General features: G+C 35.8%; 1 protein-coding gene across 1 annotated transcript in view; it reads left to right on the top strand.

The window, feature by feature from the left end:
- The window catches only part of ATP13A4 (ATPase 13A4), a 143831-nt gene that overhangs the window by 103536 nt on the left and 14035 nt on the right, over nucleotides 1–26260 (top strand). The window contains exons 18-25 of the mRNA XM_049776029.1: nucleotides 961–1085; nucleotides 7160–7323; nucleotides 9112–9234; nucleotides 11104–11183; nucleotides 13136–13178; nucleotides 13653–13762; nucleotides 16280–16376; nucleotides 20637–20709. Of these exons, the coding sequence (XP_049631986.1) occupies nucleotides 961–1085; nucleotides 7160–7323; nucleotides 9112–9234; nucleotides 11104–11183; nucleotides 13136–13178; nucleotides 13653–13762; nucleotides 16280–16376; nucleotides 20637–20709 (815 nt within the window). The remainder of the gene's footprint in view (nucleotides 1–960; nucleotides 1086–7159; nucleotides 7324–9111; nucleotides 9235–11103; nucleotides 11184–13135; nucleotides 13179–13652; nucleotides 13763–16279; nucleotides 16377–20636; nucleotides 20710–26260) is intronic.

Here is a 26260-nt window from a genome sequence, read left to right on the forward strand (position 1 = left end):
TTTATTTTGTTTATTTTTGGCCACACCTTCCTACTCCATGGCAGGAATTGCCAGTTTGTAATACAGGGCATCATTCTCAGCATGCATGCAGGCTTCAGCTAACTCTCAACCAAAGGATATTATTTTTTGAGGCTATGAACTCATATTTCCTGTGTGCTAAAATTAATTATAGTCTTGGTTTTTGGAGGAAATGGACCTTTGCTTTTCTTAGGTTTTCCTCTTTTGTTTTTCATATTTCATATCAGACCTAGTTAACTCTTGCGTGAAGTAATGAAGTGATGTAAAGTGATGAAAATAAAAAGCTAACTACATCATACAGATGAGGTCTTTGCAATCATTTCACTTATTAGATGATTGAATAATTTTTTTTGGGGGGGGGCACACCTGGTGATGCTCAGGGGTTACTCCTGGCTATGCGTTAAGAAATTACTCCTGGCTTGGGAGACCATATGGGATGCCCCGGGTATCCAGTACGTCCTGGGCTAGCGCGGGCAAGGCAGATGCCTTGCCGCTTGCGCCGCCACTCCTGCCCCAGAATTATTTTTCTTAATAAGTACTCTCTATTGCTCTTTATTTGGTCATAGAAATGTCTCAGTATCTCTCTTTTAATTTTTGGTCCACACCTAGAGATGCTCAGAACTTCCTTCTGGCTCTGACCTCACCAATTATTTCTGACAATTTACAGAGGACCACATAGTGTACTGGGGGTCGAACCCAGTTCAGCTACATGCAAAACAAACATCCTACCTGCTATACTCTTTCTTCATCCCCAAATCTCACTATATCTTCATCCCTTCATATCTCTTTTTATAGAGAATCAGCACAAACTGAGTGGTTAAAAACTATTTACTTAAATGAGGAGTGATGCCCCTGCAAATATATGCTGTTTGCCTTTGCTTCTGTTCTGCATTCTGCAAAGAAGACAATGTGCTCTGACTTTAATTGTCAATATTCTTCCAGGGACAAGGTAGAATCAAACCTGATATTTTTGGGATTGCTGATCTTGGAGAATCGGTTAAAGGAGGAGACAAAACCTGTCCTGGAAGAACTCATCTCAGCCCAAATAAGGACTGTCATGATCACAGGTATATAACAGAGTGAGAAGGAAGTTAAGAATTTGATGTAGATTGAGAGATAGACACATTCAGGAAGTGTTGTTGGCTACCTATTATGGGCCACACTGCATTCTCTGTACTTTTGATAGACAACAAAAAGGCAAAATTCCTGTTTTCACTGTGCTTCCATCTAGATGAAATGGCATAGAGGCTAATCAGTCAATTTAGCAATAAAATAAATAACTAACAAGCGTTATGCAGCATGTAAATAAAACAGGGTGATGTGGAAAGGTGGGTATATAACCATTTATTCTAGATGAAGCTCTTTCTCTGAGGGGACATTTGAGAGATCACCTAAATGTGGAGATGTGTTATGCAATGATGATGATATTAATTGTTAAATGATAGAAAAAGAATACTGAGCCAGCATGGATTGTGAGCTACACTGAAAATCAATTGATAGTAACATCTAAAACTCTAACCAAAATCATATTTAACTCTCTATTAATTGGGTCACCAAGATATCTTATTTTCCCACTAAAGCAATTACTCCTCACTTGATTTTTTTCATGAACCCAGTTCTATTATTAGGAACACATAGAAACATTTATATTTCTTCTGCACTTCTTTCCCAATTATACAATTCACAACCCATAAGGTTTGTGAATCACTTTACTTTCTTCATTACTATCCTCTCAAAGCAACTTTCGGTGCTGCATAGTTTACTATTCTTCAATAGTGTTTTAGGGTGGGAATAATTTAGATAATCTGTATGTAGATGTGTATGTGTATGTGTGCATACAAAAGTGTGAGGGGCATGTGTACATATGTCTACACTATTATCTGAAATCCTTCAAATTCTTTTATTTTCTAGCAGATTTTTATCTTTATGTAACAGATATCTACCAGTTATGTGATCTAGTTGTTCTGCTGGGTCTTTACCTATCAAGCTCTGATATCTTTCTTTCTTTCTTTCTTTCTTTCTTTCTTTCTTTCTTTCTTTCTTTCTTTCTTTCTTTCTTTCTTTCTTTCTTTCTTTCTTCTTCTTTTCTTTCTTTTCTTTCTTTCTTTCTTTCTTTCTTTCTTTCTTTCTTTCTTTCTTTCTTTCTTTCTTTCTTTCTTTCTTTCTTTCTTTCTTTCTTTCCTTCCTTCCTTAATCCTTCAAATTCTTTTATTTTCTAGCAGATTTTTATCTTTATGTAACAGATATCTACCAGTTATGTGATCTAGTTGTTCTGCTGGGTCTTTACCTATCAAGCTCTGATATCTTTCTTTCTTTCTTTCTTTCTTTCTTTCTTTCTTTCTTTCTTTTCTTTCTTTCTTTCTTTCTTCTTTCTTTCTTTCTTTCTTTCTTTCTTCTTTCTTTCTTTCTTTCTTCTTTCTTTCTTTCTTTCTTTCTTTCTTTCTTTCTTTCTTTCTTTCTTTCTTCTTTTCTTTCTTTCTTTCTTTCTTTCCTTCTTCCTTCCTTCCTTCCTTCCTTCCTTCCTTCCTTCCTTCCTTCCTTCCTTCTCCTTCCTTCCTTCCTTCCTTTCCTTCTTTCTTTCTTTCTTTTTTTTCTTCTTTCTTTCTTTTTCTTTTCTTTTATTTTTCTTTTTCTTTCTTTCTTTCTTTCTTTCTTTCTTTCTTTCCTTCCTTCCTTCCTTCCTTCCTTCCTTAATCCTTCAAATTCTTTTATTTTCTAGCAGATTTTTATCTTTATGTAACAGATATCTACCAGTTATGTGATCTAGTTGTTCTGCTGGGTCTTTACCTATCAAGCTCTGATATCTTTCTTTCTTTCTTTCTTTCTTTCTTTCTTTCTTTCTTTCTTTCTTTCTTTCTTTCTTTCTTTCTTTCTTTCTTTCTTTCTTTCTTTCTTTCTTTCTTTCTTTCTTTCTTTCTTTCTTTCTTTCCTTCCTTTCCTTCCTTCCTTCCTTCCTTCCTTCCTTCCTTCCTTCCTTCCTTCCTTCCTTCCTTCCTTCCTTCCTTCCTTCCTTCCTTCCTTCCTTCCTTCCTTCCTTCCTTCCTTCCTTCCTTCCTTCCTTCCTTCCTTCCTTCCTTTCTTTCTTTCTTTCTTTCTTTCTTTCTTTCTCTGTCAGTATGTATATGAGAAAAGCTCGGTATATTATATTTTTTGGTTTTGGGGCCACACTCAGTGACACTCAGGGGTTACTCCTGACTATGTGCTGAGAAATCGCTCCTGGCTTGGGGGAACCATATGGGATGCCAGGGATTGAACCCAGGTTTGTCCTGGGACAGACACATGCAAGACAGGCACCCTACCATTGTTCTATCACTCAGGCCCCAATAATATTTTTAATAAATAAATTCTCTAATTGAATAAAAATGTGATATGGGTACAGAGTTGTTTATGATTGACCTTCAGTCACGCAATTTCAACATCTTTCACCAGTGCACATATCCCATCACCAGTGTTTCCAGTTTTCCTCCAGACATTCCCCCCTGCCCTCTACTCCACCTAAATTTGTGACAGATATTTTTCTTCTGTCTCTTTCACTCCTTGTTTCCCTTTTAGATGCTATGGTGTGCATATTGTTACTGAAGGGTACATGCATATAACTTTATCTCTTTGTTCTTGTCCAGTTCTTGTCCAGAGTGATCATTTCTAACTATCATTGTCATAGTGGTCCCTCTGCCTTAATTGCACTTCTTCACTTTGTAGCAAGCTTCCTACTCTACCATAGACTAGTCCTCTTGGTTCTTGTCTTTATTTATTTTGGATATTAATACCATACTATCTTTTTATTTAATATACCACAAACATAGCTCTGGGAGTTCTTAGAGGGTTTTGTTAGATTCCTTTGTTCCATAGCTGAGACATAGGTCAACACAACTGTTTTGAAGAGCAGTGATTTTTTTAGGTGGTGGTAGTTTTATTTTGGATGGCCAAATGGACCTGTGCCGTAGTGCAGAATGGCTTCCTCATATGCTGCTGGAACATGCATAGGAAGCCTCTTTCCGCTCAGATTTAACTTTTTCAGAGTTACTTTTTTAGCTTCAGGGTAAAAGAACACCATTCAACATTAGTTCTGTTGAAGATCCCCATAAATAGATTGATAGAAATCTCAGAGAAGCCATGTTAGAGATAGTCAAATGTAATCTTATTCATTGTTTTTAGCAGCTTCTAGAAGAATCATAGTATCCGTACTCCCTCCGTTGTATTATAGATGTTATGTGTCGAATATACAATAAACCCATCAGACAATGGTAAGGTTATTACTTTTGAAAAGCAAGACTTACCAAAATCACAACATAACATAATCATAGAAAAATACATATTATTCATATCTTTCTTATTTACGTTGCTGTTCTTTCAATTCATTATTTTGCAAGTTTCTTTTTGGTATTATTTTCTTTTAGTTCATGAAACTTTTAGCATTCATTTATGAGTCTGATGAAGATTTTTTAAATTAATTTTGTTTTCTATTTTTATAAAATATCTTGTTCTGGGGAGATGGCTCAATGTGCTGAGTTATGCTTTGCAGGTAGGATGGTTGGGCTTGATCTCCAGCACTACCTGATCCCATGATCACTGGGGAGAAACCAGTACCTATATTAAGTAGTCATTATATTAAGTTCATATCAAGTATGTATATCAAGTATATATATAAATATATATATGTATATATATATGCTAAAGTGCTTCTGAGCACTTCTAAAGCAAAAGATTTATGAATTTCTCTTTATTTTGGTGTTTTTTTGTTTTTGTTTTTTTTTTTTTTGGTTTTCGGGACACATCTGTTTGATGCTCAGGGGTTACTTTTGTCTAAGCGCTCAGAAATTGCCCCTGGCTTGGGGGGACCATATGGGATGCCAGGGGATCGAACTGCGGTCCTTCCTTGGCTAGCGCTTGCAAGGCAGACATCTTACCTCTAGCACCACCTCGCCGGCCCCTTTGGTGGATATTTTTACATCTATGTAAGTCTAAGTTGATAATTCTTTATTCCACTTTTTCCTTGCTCTCATAGTTTTGTAGAGAAATCTGTGACAATTTGACTAAAAGCTTTTTAAAATATAATTTATATAATTATTATAAACAATATTAATATAATTAATAATTATACTATAATCTGTGTATTATAATTTATATAAATATATTTTATATTTTAATTTAAGATGTCTATCTTGTATTTTCTGTAATTATAAAGTGTTTCTGTGTGATTCTACTAAGTTTATACTATTTGGGATTTACTGAGCTTCTTGAATCAGTAAATTTTACCATATTTGAATCTGTCTTTTACCACATTTGGGAAATTTTTCACTTCTTTTTTTTTAAACTATTTTTCTGTTCCAATTTATTATTCCTTCATTCTTTAAATATAATGACATGAATGTGAATCCTTTTTTGTTTGTTTGTTTGTTTTGTGTCAGTCTGATTACTAGTCACACTATTGACTAGAAATGCCTGGGGATACTCACCCAAATCCTGGTAAGCTTTCTTTCCATAGATTGTTCCCCTTTAAAGTCAATAGTGTAATTTCCTGACTTGGAATTCTTTTATGGTTAAAAGATGTTCTTCAGTAATAATAAACAGTTTGGAAAAATAGATTTATTATTTACAAGATCTGAAACTTAGATAGTACATTTGGGCCATAGAGAAAATGAACTTGAATTTTTGATAATATTGGGGTTGAGGCTGGAGCCTAAGGTTTTAGGGACACAATATTGATAAATTTAAAGTAGAATAGGAATTGATGTAGAAAGAGATCAAAAGTAAGAAAGGAAAAGGCATAATTGCATCCCAAGTGTTCAATTATCTAAATCAACCAGGATTTGTAAAAAATTGAAAAACCTCAGGGAATGGAGGGCCTGACTATATTGGGATTTTTTGAGCTAGCTCTTTGAAATGCATGCCTGGGCATCAAAACATAAATCAAGTACTTGTGTTGCTAAAAAAAAAAAAAAAAAAAAAAAGGTCAATTATGCTTTAAGCCACACTTAGATTCTGTTCACTTGACTTTAATTTTTTTCTATTTTTTCATATTGGTTAATTTTTATTGATTTCTTTTTAAGTAATTGAGTTTTTCTCTGTCATTTTTATTTTTATTTTTTACTTTTTCTATTTTTTTTTCAAAAAATTTTTTATTAAAACCACTGTGATCTACAAAGTCCTTCAAAGTTGGATTTCAGATAGACAAGTGAATCAAAACCATTTTCATCACAAGGGTTGACCTCCTCTACCAATGCTCCCAAAGTGCATCCTATAGCACCACACTTTGCTCACTGACCTGCCAGTATAACAGGCCCATTTTATGTTAGATTTTTAAGGTTTAGGTATCTTGATTCTATTGTTATTGACTTTGGCTTGGTATTTAGTTCTGTCCTTATTTTCTTCCACCAATGCACCTGAGACCCTTATTATTGCTTTTTTTAATTTTCATTATAATTTTATAGAGAAATGCAGACATATGAGGTAAAACAAAGTAATTCTTGTCCCAAGGTTCTATGAAAAAGGTGACCTGAATGGCCACATGAGGCAGATGATCAAGACTGGCAGCAAAACCCAGAAGCCATTTCCATTTTTTTAAATTAAGAACTTCCAGTGAAACCTTTATTTACAATATTTTGTAAAAAAGAAAGAAAGAAAAGAAAAAGGCAATAATTCCATTACCTTATTTCTCCAAATTTGACTTCCTTCTACATGTTACTTGCTTTTATTTTACTTTCAATGTTCTTGAATAGACATTTTAAAATTTTCTTCAGAGATTTCAATCATAATCAGTAGAAAATATAGCTAGTATATTTATATAACTTGTCTGAAAGTGGAACCACCAGAAACTATATTAAACCAGTACAGTTCTGCTGAAAATTTACCAAGTTGTTAACAAATAATAAGAACAGGTCTCAATTTTGCTTTCTATTTTCCTTTCCCACTCTCCTTTTCCCTAGGCAAAAAATAGAAAGCAATAAAGTAACTAGAAGAAAAGTAGTAAGAACTATGAAAGATATTAAGGAATCCTGAGAAGTCAGGGGTAAAAGATAACTTTAAGATGATTCCTCTTCACAGCTAATATATGGTCTGAATTCTTCACCTTATTTTCCAGGTTTCACTTTAATTGGGTTTATCACTTAGACTTATCTTAGAACTCTTCATTTTTTTCTAGGTGACAATCTTCAGACAGCAATAACAGTGGCCAAAAAGTCTGGAATGGTTTCTGAAAGCCAGAAGGTGATTCTAATTGAGGCAAATGAAGCCACCATGTTCTCTTCTCCATCAATATCTTGGAAATTAGTAGAAGAGAAGAAAAACATTGCATATGGGAATCAGGTATAGAACAAAGCTGCTGCTATATTACCTGACTTGCTTCACAGTGCTGGTGAATTAATAGCTTTGACTGGCCTATGTGATCTTTCTCCAAATGACTAGCACACACAATCCAATTAATTCCCTCACATAAACTGCTCTTGGTTTACTTACTGAGTTTTAAGGTATGATACTTTCCTAGGTTCCACAAATAATTCATTATTTTAAAATAAAAAAATAATAGGTTCTATTTGATGATGAATATAGTAAGGTAGTGGCAAATCTCTTTTCCAAGTTTTTCTTGCTTTTTAAACTTTCACTGGGTTCAAAGGGGGATTTATTCCCTAGGAGAGATACTTCTGTATGTATTGAAAAATTAGAGCATGTCTTCAGGGTAAGACAAAAAAGTTTCACTCATTATCTCTGATCTTATCGGTATCATATCTCTACTGTGACATGTGGAACAATATTAATTATGTTTATAATTATAAGTTTTCACTGAAGAGAGAGAGTTGACAAGCTGCAGTGCTTTTGTATTTTACACTTGAAATGTTAAAATGTGTTCTTCTCTGGGACTCCATGAGATCAAATCAGTATAAGAACAGGATATGAGTAAGTATTAGGTTCCTATTCTCTGGTCTCTGTCAGGTGCAAAGGTTAATTCAGCGAAGAGAAAGTGATTGTCGGAGGTATCAAACCTGGAGTGACTTTCAAAGTGAGAGTCCAACCAGTGCTGGCAGGAATGTGGGAAGAAAGGGATTCTCATTCAGTGATGGTGGAAATGTCAACTGGTCCTTTCCAGAAAACAATAGAGATGTTCCTAAAAACACTAGAAACTGAGCTTTTATATGATCCTACAACACTGCTCTGAGGAATATATGCTGGGAGCCCAAAAACACAATGCAGAAAAGCCCTCTGTATTCCTATGTTCATTGCAGCACTATTCAAAATAACCAGAATCTGGAAACAGTCCAAGTTCCAAAAACAGGCAAGTGAATGATAAAAATGTGATACATCTACAAAACAAAATAAATATTGTGTAGCTGTTAGAAAAAATGAAGTCATGAAACATGCTTTTAGATGAATGGAAATGGAGAATATTATGCTGAGAAAATGAGTCAGAGGGAGAAAGATAAGCATAGACTGATCCCACTCATATTTGATATTTCAAAGAGAAAGTATGGTCATAAGGCAATACTATCCAAAGACAATAAAAACACAGGACAGGAGGAATAATCCATGCTAGGAAACTTGCCAAAAGTAGCAGAGGAGTGGAGTTAGTGCAGAGAATGGAGTACTGTGACAATGGTCGTTGGAAATGATCACTTTGGTCAAGAACTGGGTGCTGAAAGGAAATAAAGTGACATGATTTATACCCCTTCAATAACAGTATGGCAAAATCACAGTGTCTAAAAGAAAAAGGAGGAAGAAGAACTAAACCAACAAAAAATAATGACAAAAATAACGACAGGAGGAGTATGTGGAGAGGAAATGGAAAGGAGGATGGGGAAGAGGCTGGAGTGAAAGTGGAGATATTGGTGGTGAGAAATGTGTACTAGTGAAGGATGTTAAACATTATATGAAACTCAGTCATGAACAACTTTGTAATGGTGTATTTCATAGTGATTCCATTAATAATTCATTTATAAAAAATCAACTGAAGTGAATGTCTAGACTGAGATCATTCTACAGATATGCTTGTGGTCCTTTCTCAGTTAAAATATATGTATATATATTATATTATATATCATAATATTATAATATAATGTATTATATATACATATAAATATATGTATATATCTTGGTTTGCAGGACAGTTATATCAACATCAGAGAAGAAGTTTCTGGTAATGGCAGAGAAGGAAATTATCATTTTGCCTTAAGTGGAAAATCCTTCCAGGTTATAAGTCAACATTTCAGCAGCCTACTGCCAAAGGTATGTCTTAAGAGGATACCAATCTGGGCCTGGAGAAATAGCACAGTGGCGTTTGCCTTGCAAGCAGCCGATCCAGGACCAAAGGTGGTTGGTTCGAATCCCGGTGTTCCATATGGTCCCCCGTGCCTGCAGACAGCCAGGAGTAAGCCCTGAGCACTGCCAGGTGTGGCCCAAAAACCAAAAAAAAAAAAAAAAAAAAAAAAAGAGGATACTAATCTGGTGAAGATAATGATGCTATCATTTACAGAGCATGATCTTATGTAATGTCAAACTTCTAAACAGGTAATATATATTATGTGATTGCAGATGTCTTTGTCTAAATTACTATTATTTCATTTGCTTCCATATTTAAAATAATAAACTTGATTAACAAGTTAAATTAATTAATCAAATAATTAATTAATCAATTTATCACCCTATATATAAGTATATAAGTTAATTAATTATTAACAATAATTATTGCTTCAAAATGGTTATAATAATATTGCTATAGTCTTACAATCTAGTGGAGATTCTGCAATTATACTAGAAAGTAGAGAGGAATTCTTCCTAGGTTTTTATATAAAGAACATTGATATGGTAGGTCAAACTATACTTTATAATAAGGAAAAAATTCCATAGTTGAGAGGATATTTGATATACATTGGTATATATGGGATGTATAATACATATTATATACAAAATATATAGTTTTACATTTATGTTTATATTATTTATATTTTATTTATTATTATTAGTTGACCTTATTATTTATTGATATTTATTATTTATATTATAATATTTATTTTATTTATGTAGGTACATACAAACTAGAGAAAAATTCATAGCAGTGTTAATCAAAGATAAATTATTTGCAATTAATTACTCATAATTTTAATTAATGTTTAATAAAAATATAATGGCTACTGTAAGACTAAATGAACAGCAAGCTTAGTTTACTGTCAAGAAAAGAAACACATATATATAACATAAAGAATTGAGATGGTAAGAATAAAGTTCTATTGGATAGAGCCTCTATAGGTTTTTATTCTGAACTATCAAGCTTCCATAGTCCATATTAAATTTGGAATGTCAACTAAGCATCACTATTGTAATTGGCCAAGTTCAGATGGATGACAAATAGTTACTATTTCACTTTTAGGCTGTTTTTCTGCGAGTTCTAATAACTTATTGATCAGTTTCTCTACTTTTCTTGTAATTCTGATTTCTAATATTTTTTTTAACGTTTTCATACTCAGCTGGTTTAAAGGTCTATTGAGCTTAGAATTTTTTTTTAGTAGGGTCCAGAGTAATAGGTGAGTGGGTTCTGCAATTGCTAGGTTTGATCCCCAGCACCCCATATGGTCCTCTAATCACCACCAGGAATAAGTCCTGAGCACTGCTGAGTGTGGCCCTAAAACAAAACAAAAATCGAATTTTTCAGAAACCTATTTTCTATGGCAGCACAGCTAAATTCCTGTATTTCATGGTTTTCACCTAATTCTTCTACTCAACAGTCATCTTGATTGAGTTTTGGTCGTTTTTGGCATACATATCTGATGGTTGACATATTTTTTTTTTTGGTTTTTGGGCCACACCCTGTAACTCTCAGAGGTTACTCCTGGCTATGTGCTCAGAAGTCGCTCCTGGCTTGGGGGACCATATGGGATGCCAGGGGATCGAACCTCGGTCCATCCTAGGCTAGCGCTGGCAAGGCAGACACCTTAACTCTAGAACCACTGTACTGGCCCCTGATGGTTGGCATCTTGATGTGTATCTTAAAATATGAAGAATAACTTAGAAACATTGACCCCCCCCCCTCAGTGCCATCAATGTCTCCATGCATTGCCAGATCAAATGTTAAAGATTTTCCTTTGGGGTTCTTTACAGATACTGATCAATGGAACCATCTTTGCAAGAATGTCTCCTGGACAGAAGTCCAGCCTGGTGGAAGAATTTCAGAAACTGGAGTAAGTTCTTTTTTATTTTATTTTGTTTTGGGTGTACTTAGAAGTTGCTTCTATCAGTGCTCAGAAGACGATATGGCATCAGAGATAAACCTGGGCATCCATAATGAAAAGCTTGGACTTACCTTTTAATCTATCTCCCTAGTTCTTTGGTGTAAGTTTTTTAAAATGTGAATTACATGAAGCATAATGGGTGCATAAGAGATACAGAAAGACATTGTGGTTAGATATATTTTCAAAATATGCATTTTAGGGGGGGATTCCCTACAGTACAGATTGGCCAACAGATTGCATGGTTCAATGCTAGTGCATGCCCGTGGTTGTGACATTCATGTTGTATAGTACTGGAAAAACTATACATGGCTTTACTTGAAAATAGTGCCAAACATCAAACTATAGCACTGCATATGCAAATTTTATGCCTCTCTTCATGCCTCTGCATATTTGTTTTAAATTTAGTAGTGATATTGTCTGTATGTGTCTGGGGTGGAGGGACTGATTGTGGTTGTTTCATGGAACCCTGTGCTGTGAATAAACCTCAGAATTCTAGTGTGCAAAGCAGGTGCTTCAATCCCATGGTCTGTCTCCTCAGCTCAAATTCAGTGATTTTTTTACCTTGTTACATATGATAGTCACCTTGGAAACCTTGATAAAATAATAATATTAACACAGGATTGTCCAGAAATATTGGACAATTTATTTTTTATTTTATTTTATTTGGGGTCTGGGTCTTAGTTCTTATAAAACTTTATAACATGAGTTAATTTTGCATTTAGCATTGAGAACCACCACTAGAGTAAATGTTAAATGAGCAAGAAGTCAACCCGAAAAGGCAGTCTGAGCTAAGTTTCTGATAGTACAATGAAATTTTAGACTTTTAAAAGTTTCATCAGGTATGCTATAGAGAGATGCAGACAGTGGCATTCACATAAGCATATAAACACAAAGATATAAACACATAAGCACATAAGCATATAAGACCATAAGCCAAGAATCTTTTCTACCCAAAATGAGAAAAATTCTCTTCAAACATGCAAGGCTTCTACTGACAGAATGGGCAGTTCAAATTAGAGGCTCACCCTTGGGGAACTCTATTTTCTGTAACTGCATCCCTCAGGATTCTAGAAGGGCTTCCTAATTGCTCCCCAAATTACTTAGATTGCCTATTCACTCCCATCCCATCATCACCCTTTTCAGTCTTTCAACTAATTTCTCACTTAGGAAAATATCATTTCATTATGACTGAGAGCATGTGCTTCCTTCAGCAAGCAGTATGGTAGGGACGCACCAAAAGTTATATAACAGCAGTTCAAGTACAGCTCCTTTATTAAACTGACTGTTCTTCATGTTGTAGACAGTTAAAGGGAGCAGTAATCAGTTGGTCTCAAAAATCAATCTCGAAGCAGGCATGCATTTTCTTTTTTACACCGTCCAAGGTTGACACTACTTGGTTTCAGTCGATTCACTGCTGACATAGATTTTCCTGTGAGAAATTAATAGCACCCATGAATTCCTTTTCATTATTGTAGAAATGATCAGGTAATTTCCCATACATACTGAATAATTAAAAATGTTTTGTAGAGAAGAAAAAGATAATAAAAAAGTTAAAGTGAAATAGAAAGAAAAATTTAGATCTAGTTTCAAGTCCTGCCCTTTTTCAATTGGCAAGACTGTCTCATTATGAATTCCAAACACCCATTCAGATTTGAGAAGGTTGCTTCTACACTAAAATATGAAGCAGGTCTCTACTTGGAATCAGGAATGGTGAGCTGGGTTTCTCAAAGGTTTCTGTAAACTTCTGAGGTACAGTTTCTTTTTAGTCAAACCAGATCCTTAGGGGAAAACCCTTACATGATTGAACCCAGAGCAATGAGCTCATTTTATCTTTTTAATTAGAAAAATGCTTAAGTAAGATTGCTTTAATCTCCTCTGCAATTGACTTGATTGTCTTTCAGTTACTTTGTAGGTATGTGTGGCGATGGAGCCAATGACTGTGGGGTGAGTAGCTAGCTGGCAGTGTGGGGGGGCATGACCTCACTTTCAATCATACTTGCTAAAGCTCTTTAGTGATACTATCTTTTGGCAGATATGCCATCTCCATCCTTTTGAGAGAGAAGCAGATATTAAAGATTTGAGAGTGTTTTGACCAGTCACAAAATGACTTAGTGGTTTTGGAGGGCAATTCCAACAGTGCTCAGGAGCTACTCCCAGTGATAGGTAGGGATCATGCAGTGCCAGGGATCAGACCTGGGCCTTCTGTAGGCAAAACAAGCTCTCCAACACCTTATATTATTGCTCTAGCTATTCTATCTCTGAGACAGTAGGCAGAACAGAATTCTTGTGGCCAGTCATTTTCTGGTCAGTGTATAGGTCTCTAAGTCCTTGTGGTCAGGTTCTCAAGCATTTTTGTAAGTGATTTTAGTGGAAAAAGTATGACTATGTTTAGACAATAAGGTACATTTTTGTTTACAGGCCTTGAAAATGGCTCATGTAGGCATCTCTTTATCAGAACAGGAAGCTTCTGTGGCTTCGCCCTTTACTTCCAAAACACCAAACATTGAATGTGTACCTCAACTTATCAAGTAAGTAGATACATCCTCCAGGCTGTGGGTTTTTTTGTTTTGTTTTATTGTTGTTGTTTATATTTGAACCTTGTCCACGGGTGCTCAGGGATTATTCCTGGCTCTGCACTCAGGGATCGATCCTGGCAGTACTTGGGTGGGGTGAGGGAACCATATGGAATGCCAGGGATCAAACCTAGGTCAGCCACATGCAAGACAGGTGCTACACTCTGTACTATCATTCCAGTCGCCCCAGGAAGCATTTTTTTAATTTATTGTTTCCAATGTGAATTACAAATATTTCACAGTTATATTTAGGGTCCAAAGTGAGAGTGAATTAGGGCTATTCCCACCACCAGTACTGTCCTCCCTCCACTCCTGTTCCCCGCATGCATTTTAAGCTCAGTGAAGTTTTAGGGGCATGGGATATTTTTTGTTTGTTTGTCTTTTGCTTGTGAAAGACCAAGAACATGTTTTATCCCTAGAAGGAAAGGATGTTTTGTGGCAAACTGCTGTCAAATGTTCTACTCTTGAATATATTTATGAGGAGATGAAATTACGAGTGAGAAGAATAGTGACATTGTTAGAGAAAGTCTCCAACTAAGTTATTTTTTTTAGAAGACTTGACTATCTTGTTACAGTGTTGAAAGTGTCAAACATCGATATCATCATATTTTTATTATGCTTATTTTATTTTGACTTTTTGCAATCTTAGGGATTAAACTCCCACATGTGCTAAGAAAGTAGTTTATGGCTGAGCCCCTCCCTGTCCCTGTTGCTATTGTTATTATTATTTTAAATGTATCTCCTTAGATGCTTATCACAGGAAGTGAAAAACTTTTCTTTCTCACTTCTCTATGCTTCCTGGGACTATCCTTTTGTTTTGTTTTGCTACACCTGATGGTGATCAAAGGCTGCTCCTGGCTCCACACGTGGGGCGGGGGGTGGGGGGTTCCTCCTGGTAGGGCTTCAGGGACCAGGTGATGACAGGATTGAAGGCATCAGGCATTCTGATGATTACTCACCTTCCTAGCCCTGGAGCATTTCTTTTATCCTCAGTCTTCAAAATATGTATTCATCTTTACTGCTTCTGCTTAAATTTCTCCTGATGTTTTATTCCTCTATGTCACTTCACTGAATTGAAATTTTTGAATGATAAATATGCTTAACATTATGGTTACTATGGGTTATTGCAATAACATGTTTACCATTAATACAGTGCATTCGAGCTTATCTTCTTATATTTCAAGATAGCCTGAGTACAGTAATGATCACTATTTTACAAATAATGTGAGGCCGAGAACATACTGATGTGCCCAAATCCATACAGGGTTGGAGTTGGTTTTAGAACTAATGTATCTTAGAGGTGTTTAATCTACATATTTTGTACTTTTTCTGCCATATAAAAATAATGATTTAGCTATCTCCTCTCAATTTCTAAAATGTTATTTCTCTACTGGGCACATAAAATATTGGATAAGCAGTTGTGTCAGGTGCTGTTTGAAGCACTGACAGGAGCCCATAAGCAGGAAAATAAAACATCCCTAGGTCTCACAAAATTTCTTCCTGTGAGGAAGTGAGGCACTAAATACAGACACAGATAAACCAGGGCAAGAGAAAGGGAAAGAGAGTGACTGTGGAGGTAGATCTGCTTCTTCATCTGGGTCCTACATAATGTCTTTCTAAGGAGGTAGGAAGGAAGTGGTAAGAAGGAAGTTACCCTGTAGGCTGGGAAATAGCAGCAATTAAACCCAGACACAGGTAAAAGGCTTGTTTGAGCATAGATTTGGGATTTTGAAGGATCCATAATGACAAGTACTTTTAAACTATTTCCCCAAAAGAAACAAATAGAAGTGATTTTTTATAGTCACCTATTTTTATGCTTCAAATATATTCTTATGTATACAAAGCAATCAACACAACTGAGTGTGCTCATTATCTCTGATCTATTTGTTAATTTATGACTAATTTAAGTGTTCACATTGATTTAGTCCCATCTCAGTCTAAGTTGAGACAGCCAAATAAAATTTAAATGAAATGCTGGCCAAACTTCTGGACACCTGCATAAAAATAGAATCCTTTCACTGCCTACCCCCACCACCAATTTTTATTTAATTTCTTAGTTCACAGATGAAGAAATTGTGGCCAAAAGAATGAAAATGACCTTTCAAATAATTTTGGAAGATGAGATGAGAGATTGGGGCCACTTTCCAATTTTCCATGGAACTTCAGAACGAAATTACACACACTTCAGGAGCTGAAATAATGTCCACAAAAAGAACAAGAGTAACCTCCAGTCTGGGCTCCACTGCTGGATTAAGGCCTATAGACCTTGGCCAGGCATTTTCTTCCTGAAAATCTAGTCATTTAGCATGCTGTCAGCCAATTCCCACTGGCACAGAGTTGTGTCCAGACTGTCAGACAGTCAATTAATCAGGCTTTTGATTTTTTCCACTAAGCTCAGCCAAACAGCAGAGAAAACCTAAACCAATTTTCCTGCATGACTTTCATTTCATTCCTTTCTCTTTTCTCACACAGGGAAGGACGTGCTGCGCTGGTTACTTCATTTTGTATGTTTAAGTACATGGCTCTGTACAGCATGATTCAGTATGTTGGTGTTCTGCTGCTCTACTGGGTATGACTTGGGCATAGCTTCTTGGTTAGTGATTCATTTTACCAGTGCTGGCACATGCTTCATTTGCGATGCCTTTTCAAGAAAGAGAACACGGGACCGGGCGGTGGCGCTAGATGTAAGGTGTCTGCCTTGCTAGCGCTAGCCTAGGACGGACCGCGGTTTGATCCCCCGGTGTCCCATATGGTCTCCCAAGCCAGGAGCGACTTCTGAGCGCATAGCCAGAAGTAACCCCTGAGCGTCACTGGGTGTGGCCCAAAAACCAAAACAAAAAAAAAAAAAAAGAAAAAAAAAGAAAGAGAACACATAGGCTAGTCAAGAACTAGCAGCCAATTGAAACCTGAACCTGGAAAAAGTTGTTGGTGTCAATTCTTGGACATTGACAGTTTAAATAAGCAGAGCCTGAGGATGACAACCAATTCTCTCTTTTGCTCTTGCTATTGTTTTTATCTACATGAACTATGTCTCTGTAGTTTCTCAATTCCAGCATAATTTTACCTTCATATCATATCATATTCACTGACCAGGGGATTAGGGTACTGGTCAAAAATTCATTTCCCTACAAAACTGAGCATGTATATTGTTGGTGGCATCAGAGGGTATAAATTATTGCACTATGGATGCTTTCAAAGACTTGGTGTCATTGACCTGGAGTTAGGATGAGAAATAAGCAAGAATTATAAATCGGGGCCAGAATGATAGCACAGCGGTAGGGCATTTGCCTTTCAAACAGCTGATCCAAGGGCGAATGGTAGTTCAAATACCGGCATCCCAAATGGACCTCTAAGCCTGCCAGAAATTAATTCTGAGCGCAGAGTCAGGAGTAACCCCTGAGCACTGCAGGATGTGACCCCCAAACCAAAAACAAACAAATAAAAAAGAATTGCAAATCCTTTAAATTACCTAGATACCTGAAAAAATGTAGAACTATAATTATGAGAATTGACTCTTGAATATTTAGATTGTTAATAATTTATAAGAAATAATTATCAAGTATATAAATATAAATATTAATGATTTGAAAATTAATTATTATAGTTTTATTATAATCTAGTTAGTGGCAGATTTGTGTAATTGAAGTTTTTTTATATATTTTATTTAAGCACCTTGATTACATACATGATTGTGTTTGGGTTTTAGTCATGTAAAAAATACCACCATCAACAGTGCAACAGTCCCATCACCAATGTCCCAAATCTCCCTCTCCCCGACCAATCTCCGCCTGTACTCTAGACAGGCTTTCTATTTCCCTCATACATTCTCATTATTAGGATAGTTCAAAACGTAATTATTTCTCTAACTAAACTCATCCCTGTTTGTGGTGAGCTTCATGAGGTGAGCTGTAACTTCAGCCCTTTTCTCTTTTGTGTCTTAAAGTTATTATTGCAAGAATGTCTTTCATTTTTCTTAAAACCCATAGAGGAGCGAGACTATTCTGCATTTTTCTCTCTCTCTCTCTCTGACTTATTTCACTAAGCATAATAGATTCCATGTACATCCATGTATAGGAAAATTTCATGACTTCATCTCTCCTGACAGCTGCATAATATTCCATTGTGTATATATACCACAGTTTCTTTAGTCATTCGTCTATTGAAGGGCATCTTGGTTGTTTCCAGAGTATTGCTATGGTAAATAGTGCTGCAATGAATATAGGTGTAAGGAAGGGATTTTTGTATTGTATTTTTGTGTTCCTACGGTATATTCCTAGGAGTGGTATGGCTGGGTCGTATGGGAGCTCGATTTCCAGTTTTTGGAGGAATCTCCATATCGCTTTCCATAAAGGTTGAACTAGACGACATTCCCACCAGCAGTGGATAAGAGTTTCTTTCTCTCCACATCCCTGCCAACACTGTTTGTTCTCATTCTTTGTGATGTATGCCATCTCTGTGGTGTGAGGTGGTACCTCATAGTTGTTTTGATTTGCATCTCCCTGGTGATTAGTGATGTGGAGCATTTTTTCATGTGTCTTTTGGCCATTTGTATTTCTTCTTTGACAAAGTGTCTGTCCATTTCTTCTCCCCATTTTTTGATGGATTAGATGATTTTTTTCTTGTAAATTTGTGTCAGTGCCTTGTATATTTTGGAGATTAGCCCCTTGTCTGATGGATATTGGGTGAATAGTTTCTCCCACTCAGTGGGGGGCTCTTGTATCCTGGGCGCTATTTCCTTTCTTTTGCGGTGCAGAAGCTTCTCAGCTTAATATACTCCCATCTGTTAATCTCTGCTTTCACTTTCTTGGAAAGTGCACTTTCCTCCTTGAATATGCCTGTAGTCTCAATGTCCTGGAGTGTTTTGCCTACACGTTGTTCTATATATCTTATGGTTTTGGGTCTGATATCGAGGTCTTTAATCCATTTGGATTTTACCTTCATACATGATGTTAGCTGGGGGTCTAAGTTTAATTTTTTGCGAGTGAGTAGCCAGTTGTGCCAACACCACTTGTTGAAGAGGCTTTCTTTTCTGCATTTAGGATTTCTTGCTCCTTTATCAGAAATTAGGTGATTGTATGTGTGGGGAACATTCTCTGAGTATTCAAGCCTAATCCTCTGATATGAGGGCCTGTCTTTATTCCAATACCATGCTGTTTTGATAACTATTGCTTTGTAGTAAAGTTTAAAGTTGGGGAAAGTAATTCCTCCCATATTCTTTTTCCCAGTGATTGCTTTAGCAATAATAAATAACAAATAATAAATAATAAATAACACTAGGGTGTTTATTATTCCAAATGAATTTCAAAAGTGCCTTATCCACTTCTTTGAAGTATTTCACGGGTATCTTTAAAGGGATTGCATTAAATCTGTACAATGCTTTGGGGAGTATTGCCATTTTGATGATGTTAATCCTGCCAATCCATGAGCAGGGTATGTGCTTCCATTTCTGCGTGTCCTCTCTTATTTCTTGGAGCAGAGTTTTATAGTTTTCTTTGTATAGGTCCTTCACATTTTTAGTCAAGTTGATTTCAAGATATTTGAGTTTGTGTGGCACTATTGTGAATGGGGTTTTCTTAATGTCCATTTCTTCCTTATTACTATTGGTGTATAGAAAGGTCATTGATTTTTGTGTATTAATTTTGTAGCCTGCCACCTTGTTATATGAGTCTATTGTTTCTAGAAGCTTTTTGGTAGAGTCTTTAGGGTTTTCTAAGTAGAGTATCATATCAATAGATACAGAGAAAGCATTTGATAAGGTTCAACGCTCGTTCTTGATCAAAACTCTCAGCAAGATGGGAATGAAAGAAACCTTTCTCAATATAGTTAAGGCCATCTACCACAAGCCAGTGGCAAATATTATCCTCAATGGAGAAAAAATAAGAGTCTTCCCTCTAAATTCTGGCAGAAGACAAGGCTGTCCTCTCTCACCACTCCTATTCAACATAGCACTGGAAGTACTCACCAAGTGATTAGGCATGAAAAAGATATCAAGGGAATAGAAAATTAAGGAGTCAAGCTCTCACTGTTTGCAGATGATGTAATTGAAGTTTTTATATTAGTTTGACAATTAGATCACGAAGTTCTGAAAAAAATTTTTTTTGGTTTTTGGGTTTTTGGGTCCTGGCTCTTTGCTCAGAAATCACTCCTGGCAGGGTCGGGGGACCATATGGAATGCCGGGATTTGAACACTCGTCCTTCTGCATGCAAGGCAAACACCATACCTCCATGCTATCTCTCGGGTCCCAAAGTCCTGAAAATTAAGCAGTCAACTCTCATGTGCTAATATATCTCAAAATCTGAATACAGTGATTCATAATTGGTATAACCTATCCCTTCACAAACAGTGGTTTTGTAAACTGAATAAAATATAGAAGGAACTAGTTATTGTTTGTGAAGAAAATACATGGACCTCTTCCATTCACTCTGGTAACACTAAAAAAGGGAATTCTTTCACTCTCTCTTTTGCCTTTCCCTAGTGCAAAGATTTAGTTTTCTTATTTTCCATTTACTTTTTTTGTGACACTAAGGATCTAACTGAGGGCCTCACATACATAAAGCAGGCACTTTATATCCAAGCTACATCCTTTGTTTTCTGTATTTACTAGATTACTTAACTTTTCCCTACTCACTTGTTTGGGGTAGTAAATAGTTTTAGAAATGTGATCTATTTTGGAACTTCAATAACCTTTGCTTAAAATAGCATTAAATATAACCATGATCTTTATTCAACAAAAACTGGGGGACAAGAAAGCATATAACCTCAAACTAGTGGAACTTCTTCATCCAAAAAAATGTAATTTTCTTGAGTTGTTTTCTGTTTTGTTTTTAGAATACAAACAGCCTTTCAAATTACCAGTTTCTGTTCCAGGATCTGGCCATCACAACTCTTATTGGTGTGACAAGTAAGTTATGATTATTATATTGATTATAATTGGTGTTTGGAGAGTGGGTCACTGGTGAAACTGTCTGGTGTTGTGAACTACTATTTGAAAGACTGGTAAACTGGAAAATATTAAAGAAATGGCTCATCAAAAATGTTTCCACACACGTATATATTAATAAATATAATTTATTATAAGCTTTAACAGAATGCAACAATCATGTAGTGATCAATTTCTACAATAACAAATATATACAAATAGCTTCCTGTATACTTAATATAGTTCATTGATCATCAGAAATTTTCACTGAATTTTGAGAAATTCTTGAAACCTTTGGTTGCAATTGATGAGGGGATTAGTTCCAGCAGACATTTTAGTTGACATTTTTTTTTTACCTTAATGAGCAAAACAATGAAGACCTATGCAGTAACTTCAGTAATTTGTCATGAATGTGAACAATCTATTTACTGAACTGGAGAATAGTTCTTAGACATTAGCAGACTATTTCTTCAGTCAGGGAAAGTAGCAAGTGAAATGTTTAAAGATGTGATTTGAGTCCATGTTTACTTCCCATTAACAACTTTAAAAGCATAGAGAACACAGAACAATTAGGAAACAATCTACCTTGAATATTCATTATCTTTGTTTCCAATACTTATTTATATACTTTCCTTGAAATAATGGCTGTTCTATAGCTGTCTTTAAATCTATTAAACAATTTTAGCCATTTTGAGTCGAGATTTGATCAGCCACCATTGAATAGAGGGTCATATTATCAAAACAATGAAATACACTAAAGTACAGTGGTCAAGTGACTTTCTGTGCATGTGGCCAATCTTGGTTTCATTTTCAGCACTGCATATAGTCCTATAAGTATCACAAGGAGGAATCCCTAGGCACAGAGCTATGAGTAAGCCTTATGCACATCTAGGAATGGCCCAAAATCTCTTCCTCCCAAAGACACACATTAAAGAAGGTGCTGATCTTAAGCCTCATATATAGGTGAGCCTCATCTTGACTTCTGGTACAACTTACAGATGGCTTATCTCCTTTATTTTTTTATCTTAATCTGAACAGCTATCAGGCCTACTTATCTAAAAGCACTGTCCTTGCCTAAAAGGAAAAAAGAGGGAGAGAAAAAAATATCATAGAAGCAGGCTTCTGGAGGTAAAGGGTGGCTGGGGACATTGGTGGTACTGGAACATTGTAAAACCAACACTCAATCATGAACAACTCTGTGACTTTATCTCATGGAGATTCAATTTAAAAAAATAAATAAAAACACTGCTTTTGAAGAAAGGATTCAAGAGAAATAACAATGACCACTTCTCTATTCTTGAGTCAAACTACTTCAAATCCAGGATCAAACCACTTCTCTGTACTTGGCTCTCTCAATTGCACTTGGTGTCCTCAATGGTTTCTTCTCTGGGCTTTTTGTGATTCCACGGTCTCTAGAATTATCTCTATCTGCCACTTGAATAATTAGTTTTACCATCTCTTTTATTCGTCTCTGCTCCTATTATTGTCCCCTTAATTTTATAATGTTTTAAGGTTTGCTTTTGTGTTTTCTTGTCTTTTCAATTTGAATTATCTATGGAGACTAAGCTACAATTAATCTTCAAAAATTTGATAAAATTCACTGAAAAAACCTTCTGATCCAGGTCTTTTATTTTAAATTACTGATTTAATTTCTGCGCTCATCATCGATTGCTTCTGATTATCTAATATTTCAGTTTTGCTATGTTTATTTTAAATATTAAAATAAATCTAAATAAATCACTAACTTTCATTAAGTAATTTCAGCCAGTGCAGTAACATTAAAGTTTAAGTGCTGATGAGTCCCAGATGTATATTTCTCCTTACTAAGTGCCTAGTTTGTACTACTATTCTGATATTCACTTATAATACTGTATTATTGCTCCAGTCCCCCCCTTTTTTAAATTTTATTGATACCATTGTGAATTACAAGTATTTCATGTTGTATTTCAGGCATATAGTGGCATGAATTGGGACCATTCCCACCACCAATGTTGTCCTCCCTTCACCCCAGTTCCCAGCATGCATCCCATACCTCCCCTTTTTGCTCCTGGAATTCTAGTGTAATAGGTCCCCTTTGTGTATAGCTTATTGTAGTTTGGGTATCTTGAGTCTATTGTCATTCTATTCTATATGGTTCTATTAAGTTATCATTTGGTAGTAGGATTGTTTTGTAACTTATCATTTTTGAGCAATATAGGGCTTAGAAACTAAGATGTGTTTCTTGTGGGCAGAAAATAGAATTTGTTGTGGGCAGTTTCCTATCAGCAAGATTCAGGGAATCCGAGGGCCACTTCTGATGATAGTCAGTCAACCAAGCTAGAAGGTTTAATGTTCTGGTTCTGCCATGTTAGGATCCACCGAGGTCTCCCTAGACGAGGAACCAAGAGTTGCCAAGTCACATCTAGTAATGCTTGTTTAAGTACCTCTAGATTATACCTGAGGATGCTGGGGTGTGTAGTGAGTGCCTGGGATAGAATCCAGGCTTTTGTGCATGAAAGGCATGTATCTCTAGCCCCTGAGAAATCTACTGGCTCTGTATATGCGTTTTGACCCATTCTACCACTTTATACCTTATAACTGGTGAGTTCAGACCAATCAAATTTAATATAATAGAACCTGAGAGATAGCACAAATGTCAGAAGCATGTACTTTGCTTATTCTGGTGCCTGCTTTAATCTCTGACAACATAGGGCTCTGATAACTGTTAGTTGTAATTCTAGATACTCAAAATCTTAACCCAGTGTCAGCCGAGTGGCCCAGTACCATAGTTTAAGTAGCACTACATGATCGAATATCAAATCTTCTATCCGGATTTACTAGGTATTCCAAGGAGTGCTTCCTGAGCCCTCTAAGCATTCTTTGTAAACTTCCTCTCCCAATCAAAGGTGATTATTGAAATGTTAATATTTGATGCATTGTATTAATCTTACCAGTTCTTTTGTTGATTTGTCAGTCATCTTTTCTTTTTATCATAAGTCTTTGCTTCCACTTTAATATCATCTTTTATGTTATGTCTGAAATTCTTCACCAGTTGGTATTTCTTCCTGACATTTCGTTTAAAAGTTGTTTGGAGATTGAAATGTGAAGTTCTGTATTTGTGACCAATTTGGAAGACCATTATTGCATTTGTTTTCATGGAAACCACATTTTCCTGTTTTTATAAACTGTGCTCACCTCAGTACCTCTGCTTATTTTTACATTTTCTTTTCCTATGCTACTCTCCATATGGCATTGAGGTTTCCTTAGCATCTTAGCAGAAATAACACCTTCTCAGAAAAGGTGTTTTAATAGTGGCCAAATCAATGACTCCTTATTATACATGTCTGCCCTCTTTAACAACCTAACAATATAAAATTTTATTTGTTTTTGCTCCCCTCCCCTCATCCAAATACTCCTTTATAAGAAAAAAAAGAATCTATTTGGCAATTACCAAATTCCAAATACTTCTGATATCAAAGGAGGTCACTAAATATTTGCTAAGTTTATGAGAAAGAACACCTGTGGATAGGCCTTATTTTTTACAGATTTCTTTTCTTTCACCTCAAGCCAAATATGTGTAATCTGTGTAACTTTAACCTTTCCATTTTGCTACTTGGGCTAATACAGAGCAGCTTGATTTTCTTCCTTAACAGTCATAATTTGAAAAGTCTTCATTTTTCTGTGATTGTTCTCTTCTTTATTATAAGAGTATGTAGGGGCCAGAGAGATAATACAGCAGATAGGGCACTTGTCTTGCTTATGACCAAACTGGGTCCAATCCCTGGCCTCCCATGTGGTTCTCTGTGCCTTACCAGGAATGATCCTTGAGCACAGAACCAGGTGTAATCTCTGAGTACTGCCAATGTGCATCCAAAACAAAATTAACAATAATATCCTGGCTTTAGATTTGTTTTTCTTTAAATAACTTATTTTCTGCTTTCATGGTTGATTCATTTTTTTATATTCACTGTAAAAAGCAGATAAAAGATATTATGAGACATAATATTTTAAAAATGATCTTTTATTCTATCTTTAAGAACTAACCAATTAATATCTTTGAATATATTTTATACATAAATATTTATAAAAATAATGCAAACAATATAGAGAACAAGTCACAGTGATGGGGATTGAAGTTGGCTTGTATCACATAAGACAAGCACCTTAATTGTGCATTATCTCTCAGAATATAAAACTTTTTTTTAAATTTAAAAACTTTGTTTCATTCCCAGACCTTCTTCTTTTTTTAAATGATATTGGTGTATCATTACACCAATTTTTTAAAATTTTTATTTTGACTATATTGGCTTACATATCTTTCACAGTTGTATTTTAGGTACATATTAACATTGAATCAGGGGAATACCCATCACCATCATACTCCACCCCCGTTTCCTTCCTGCAATCCATATTCCCCACCATCACCCCCTGGACTGCGAGAGTAAGTGGTCCCCTCTATGTCTAGCTTACTACTAGTGATCATCTATCTGTTTGGTCCTGTTACCTTCTTTTGTTTCCCCCTCTATTTGAGAGGCGTAGCTAGATAGTTCGAGTTATGTGGTTTTGTTTGAAGGAAAGAAAAGCAATAGAATGGGGTAAAAAATCAAATAAGTTGAAAATGGGCGGAGTCCTTCTAGAGGCTTTCAACCTCAATTTGAGAAAGGACAGGAAAAAAGTAAGTGAAACACCGCAACAATACATAAAGAAATGTCAAATAATATATCAAGTGAGCACTACAGCAATAAAGACAAGCACCACACAATAGTCTCGGTCCTGAAATTAAACCATGCCGGAGTGCAAAAAGAAAGAAAAAATAAAATAAAATAAAAATGGAGACATCAGCTTCAATCTATACACCAAAATAAAGAAGTCAAAAAAATCAATCAATCAAATATATATATGTGGATAAAAGGATTATTTTGTGATTTTTTTTCTTTTTCCCCCTGCATAGGCACAGTAACTATTGGGGACATTATAGAGGGAATTCCCTTGGCCTAGGAGATACAGGTTTTCTCTACCCTTGAAGTATACTTTCATGAGATTAACTATAGGCTCCTTGCATGATCATTTACTCTCCCCTCAGTGCTTTGGTGGTGTATGGAAGACTTCTGCTTCGTCATGGATGGTAAAATCAGGCCTCTGTATCTAGAGATCTTGGTGGCCAGACCTTCTTTATAATTGATATTGTGGCTGCAGTGATGTTGGTGATGGCTGCAGTGACCAGAGGTTACACACAAACATGGCTGTGGTGCCAGCCTCCTGGCTGCAGTGCTATTTAGGGTACCATACTCCACAGGGTTGTTCACTGAGATCTGTATCCCTTTTGTTGTGATGCTTGCACATATACTCGCTGGGTCTTCGGTCTTAATGGAGACACACAAATGACATTTGTAGGGGATTGTTACGGTACTTATACACTTATTAACCAGGGATTACACATTAGGAGGGCGGGTTTTGGTTACATCTGATTGTGTTCAGGGGTCACTCTGGGTAGTGCTCAGAGAACCACACGAAGTGCTGGAGATCAAACCAGAGTTAGACAATTTTTTTTAAC

The sequence above is a fragment of the Suncus etruscus genome, chromosome 6, assembly GCF_024139225.1.
Source record: "Suncus etruscus isolate mSunEtr1 chromosome 6, mSunEtr1.pri.cur, whole genome shotgun sequence".
NCBI lineage: Eukaryota > Metazoa > Chordata > Mammalia > Eulipotyphla > Soricidae > Suncus > Suncus etruscus.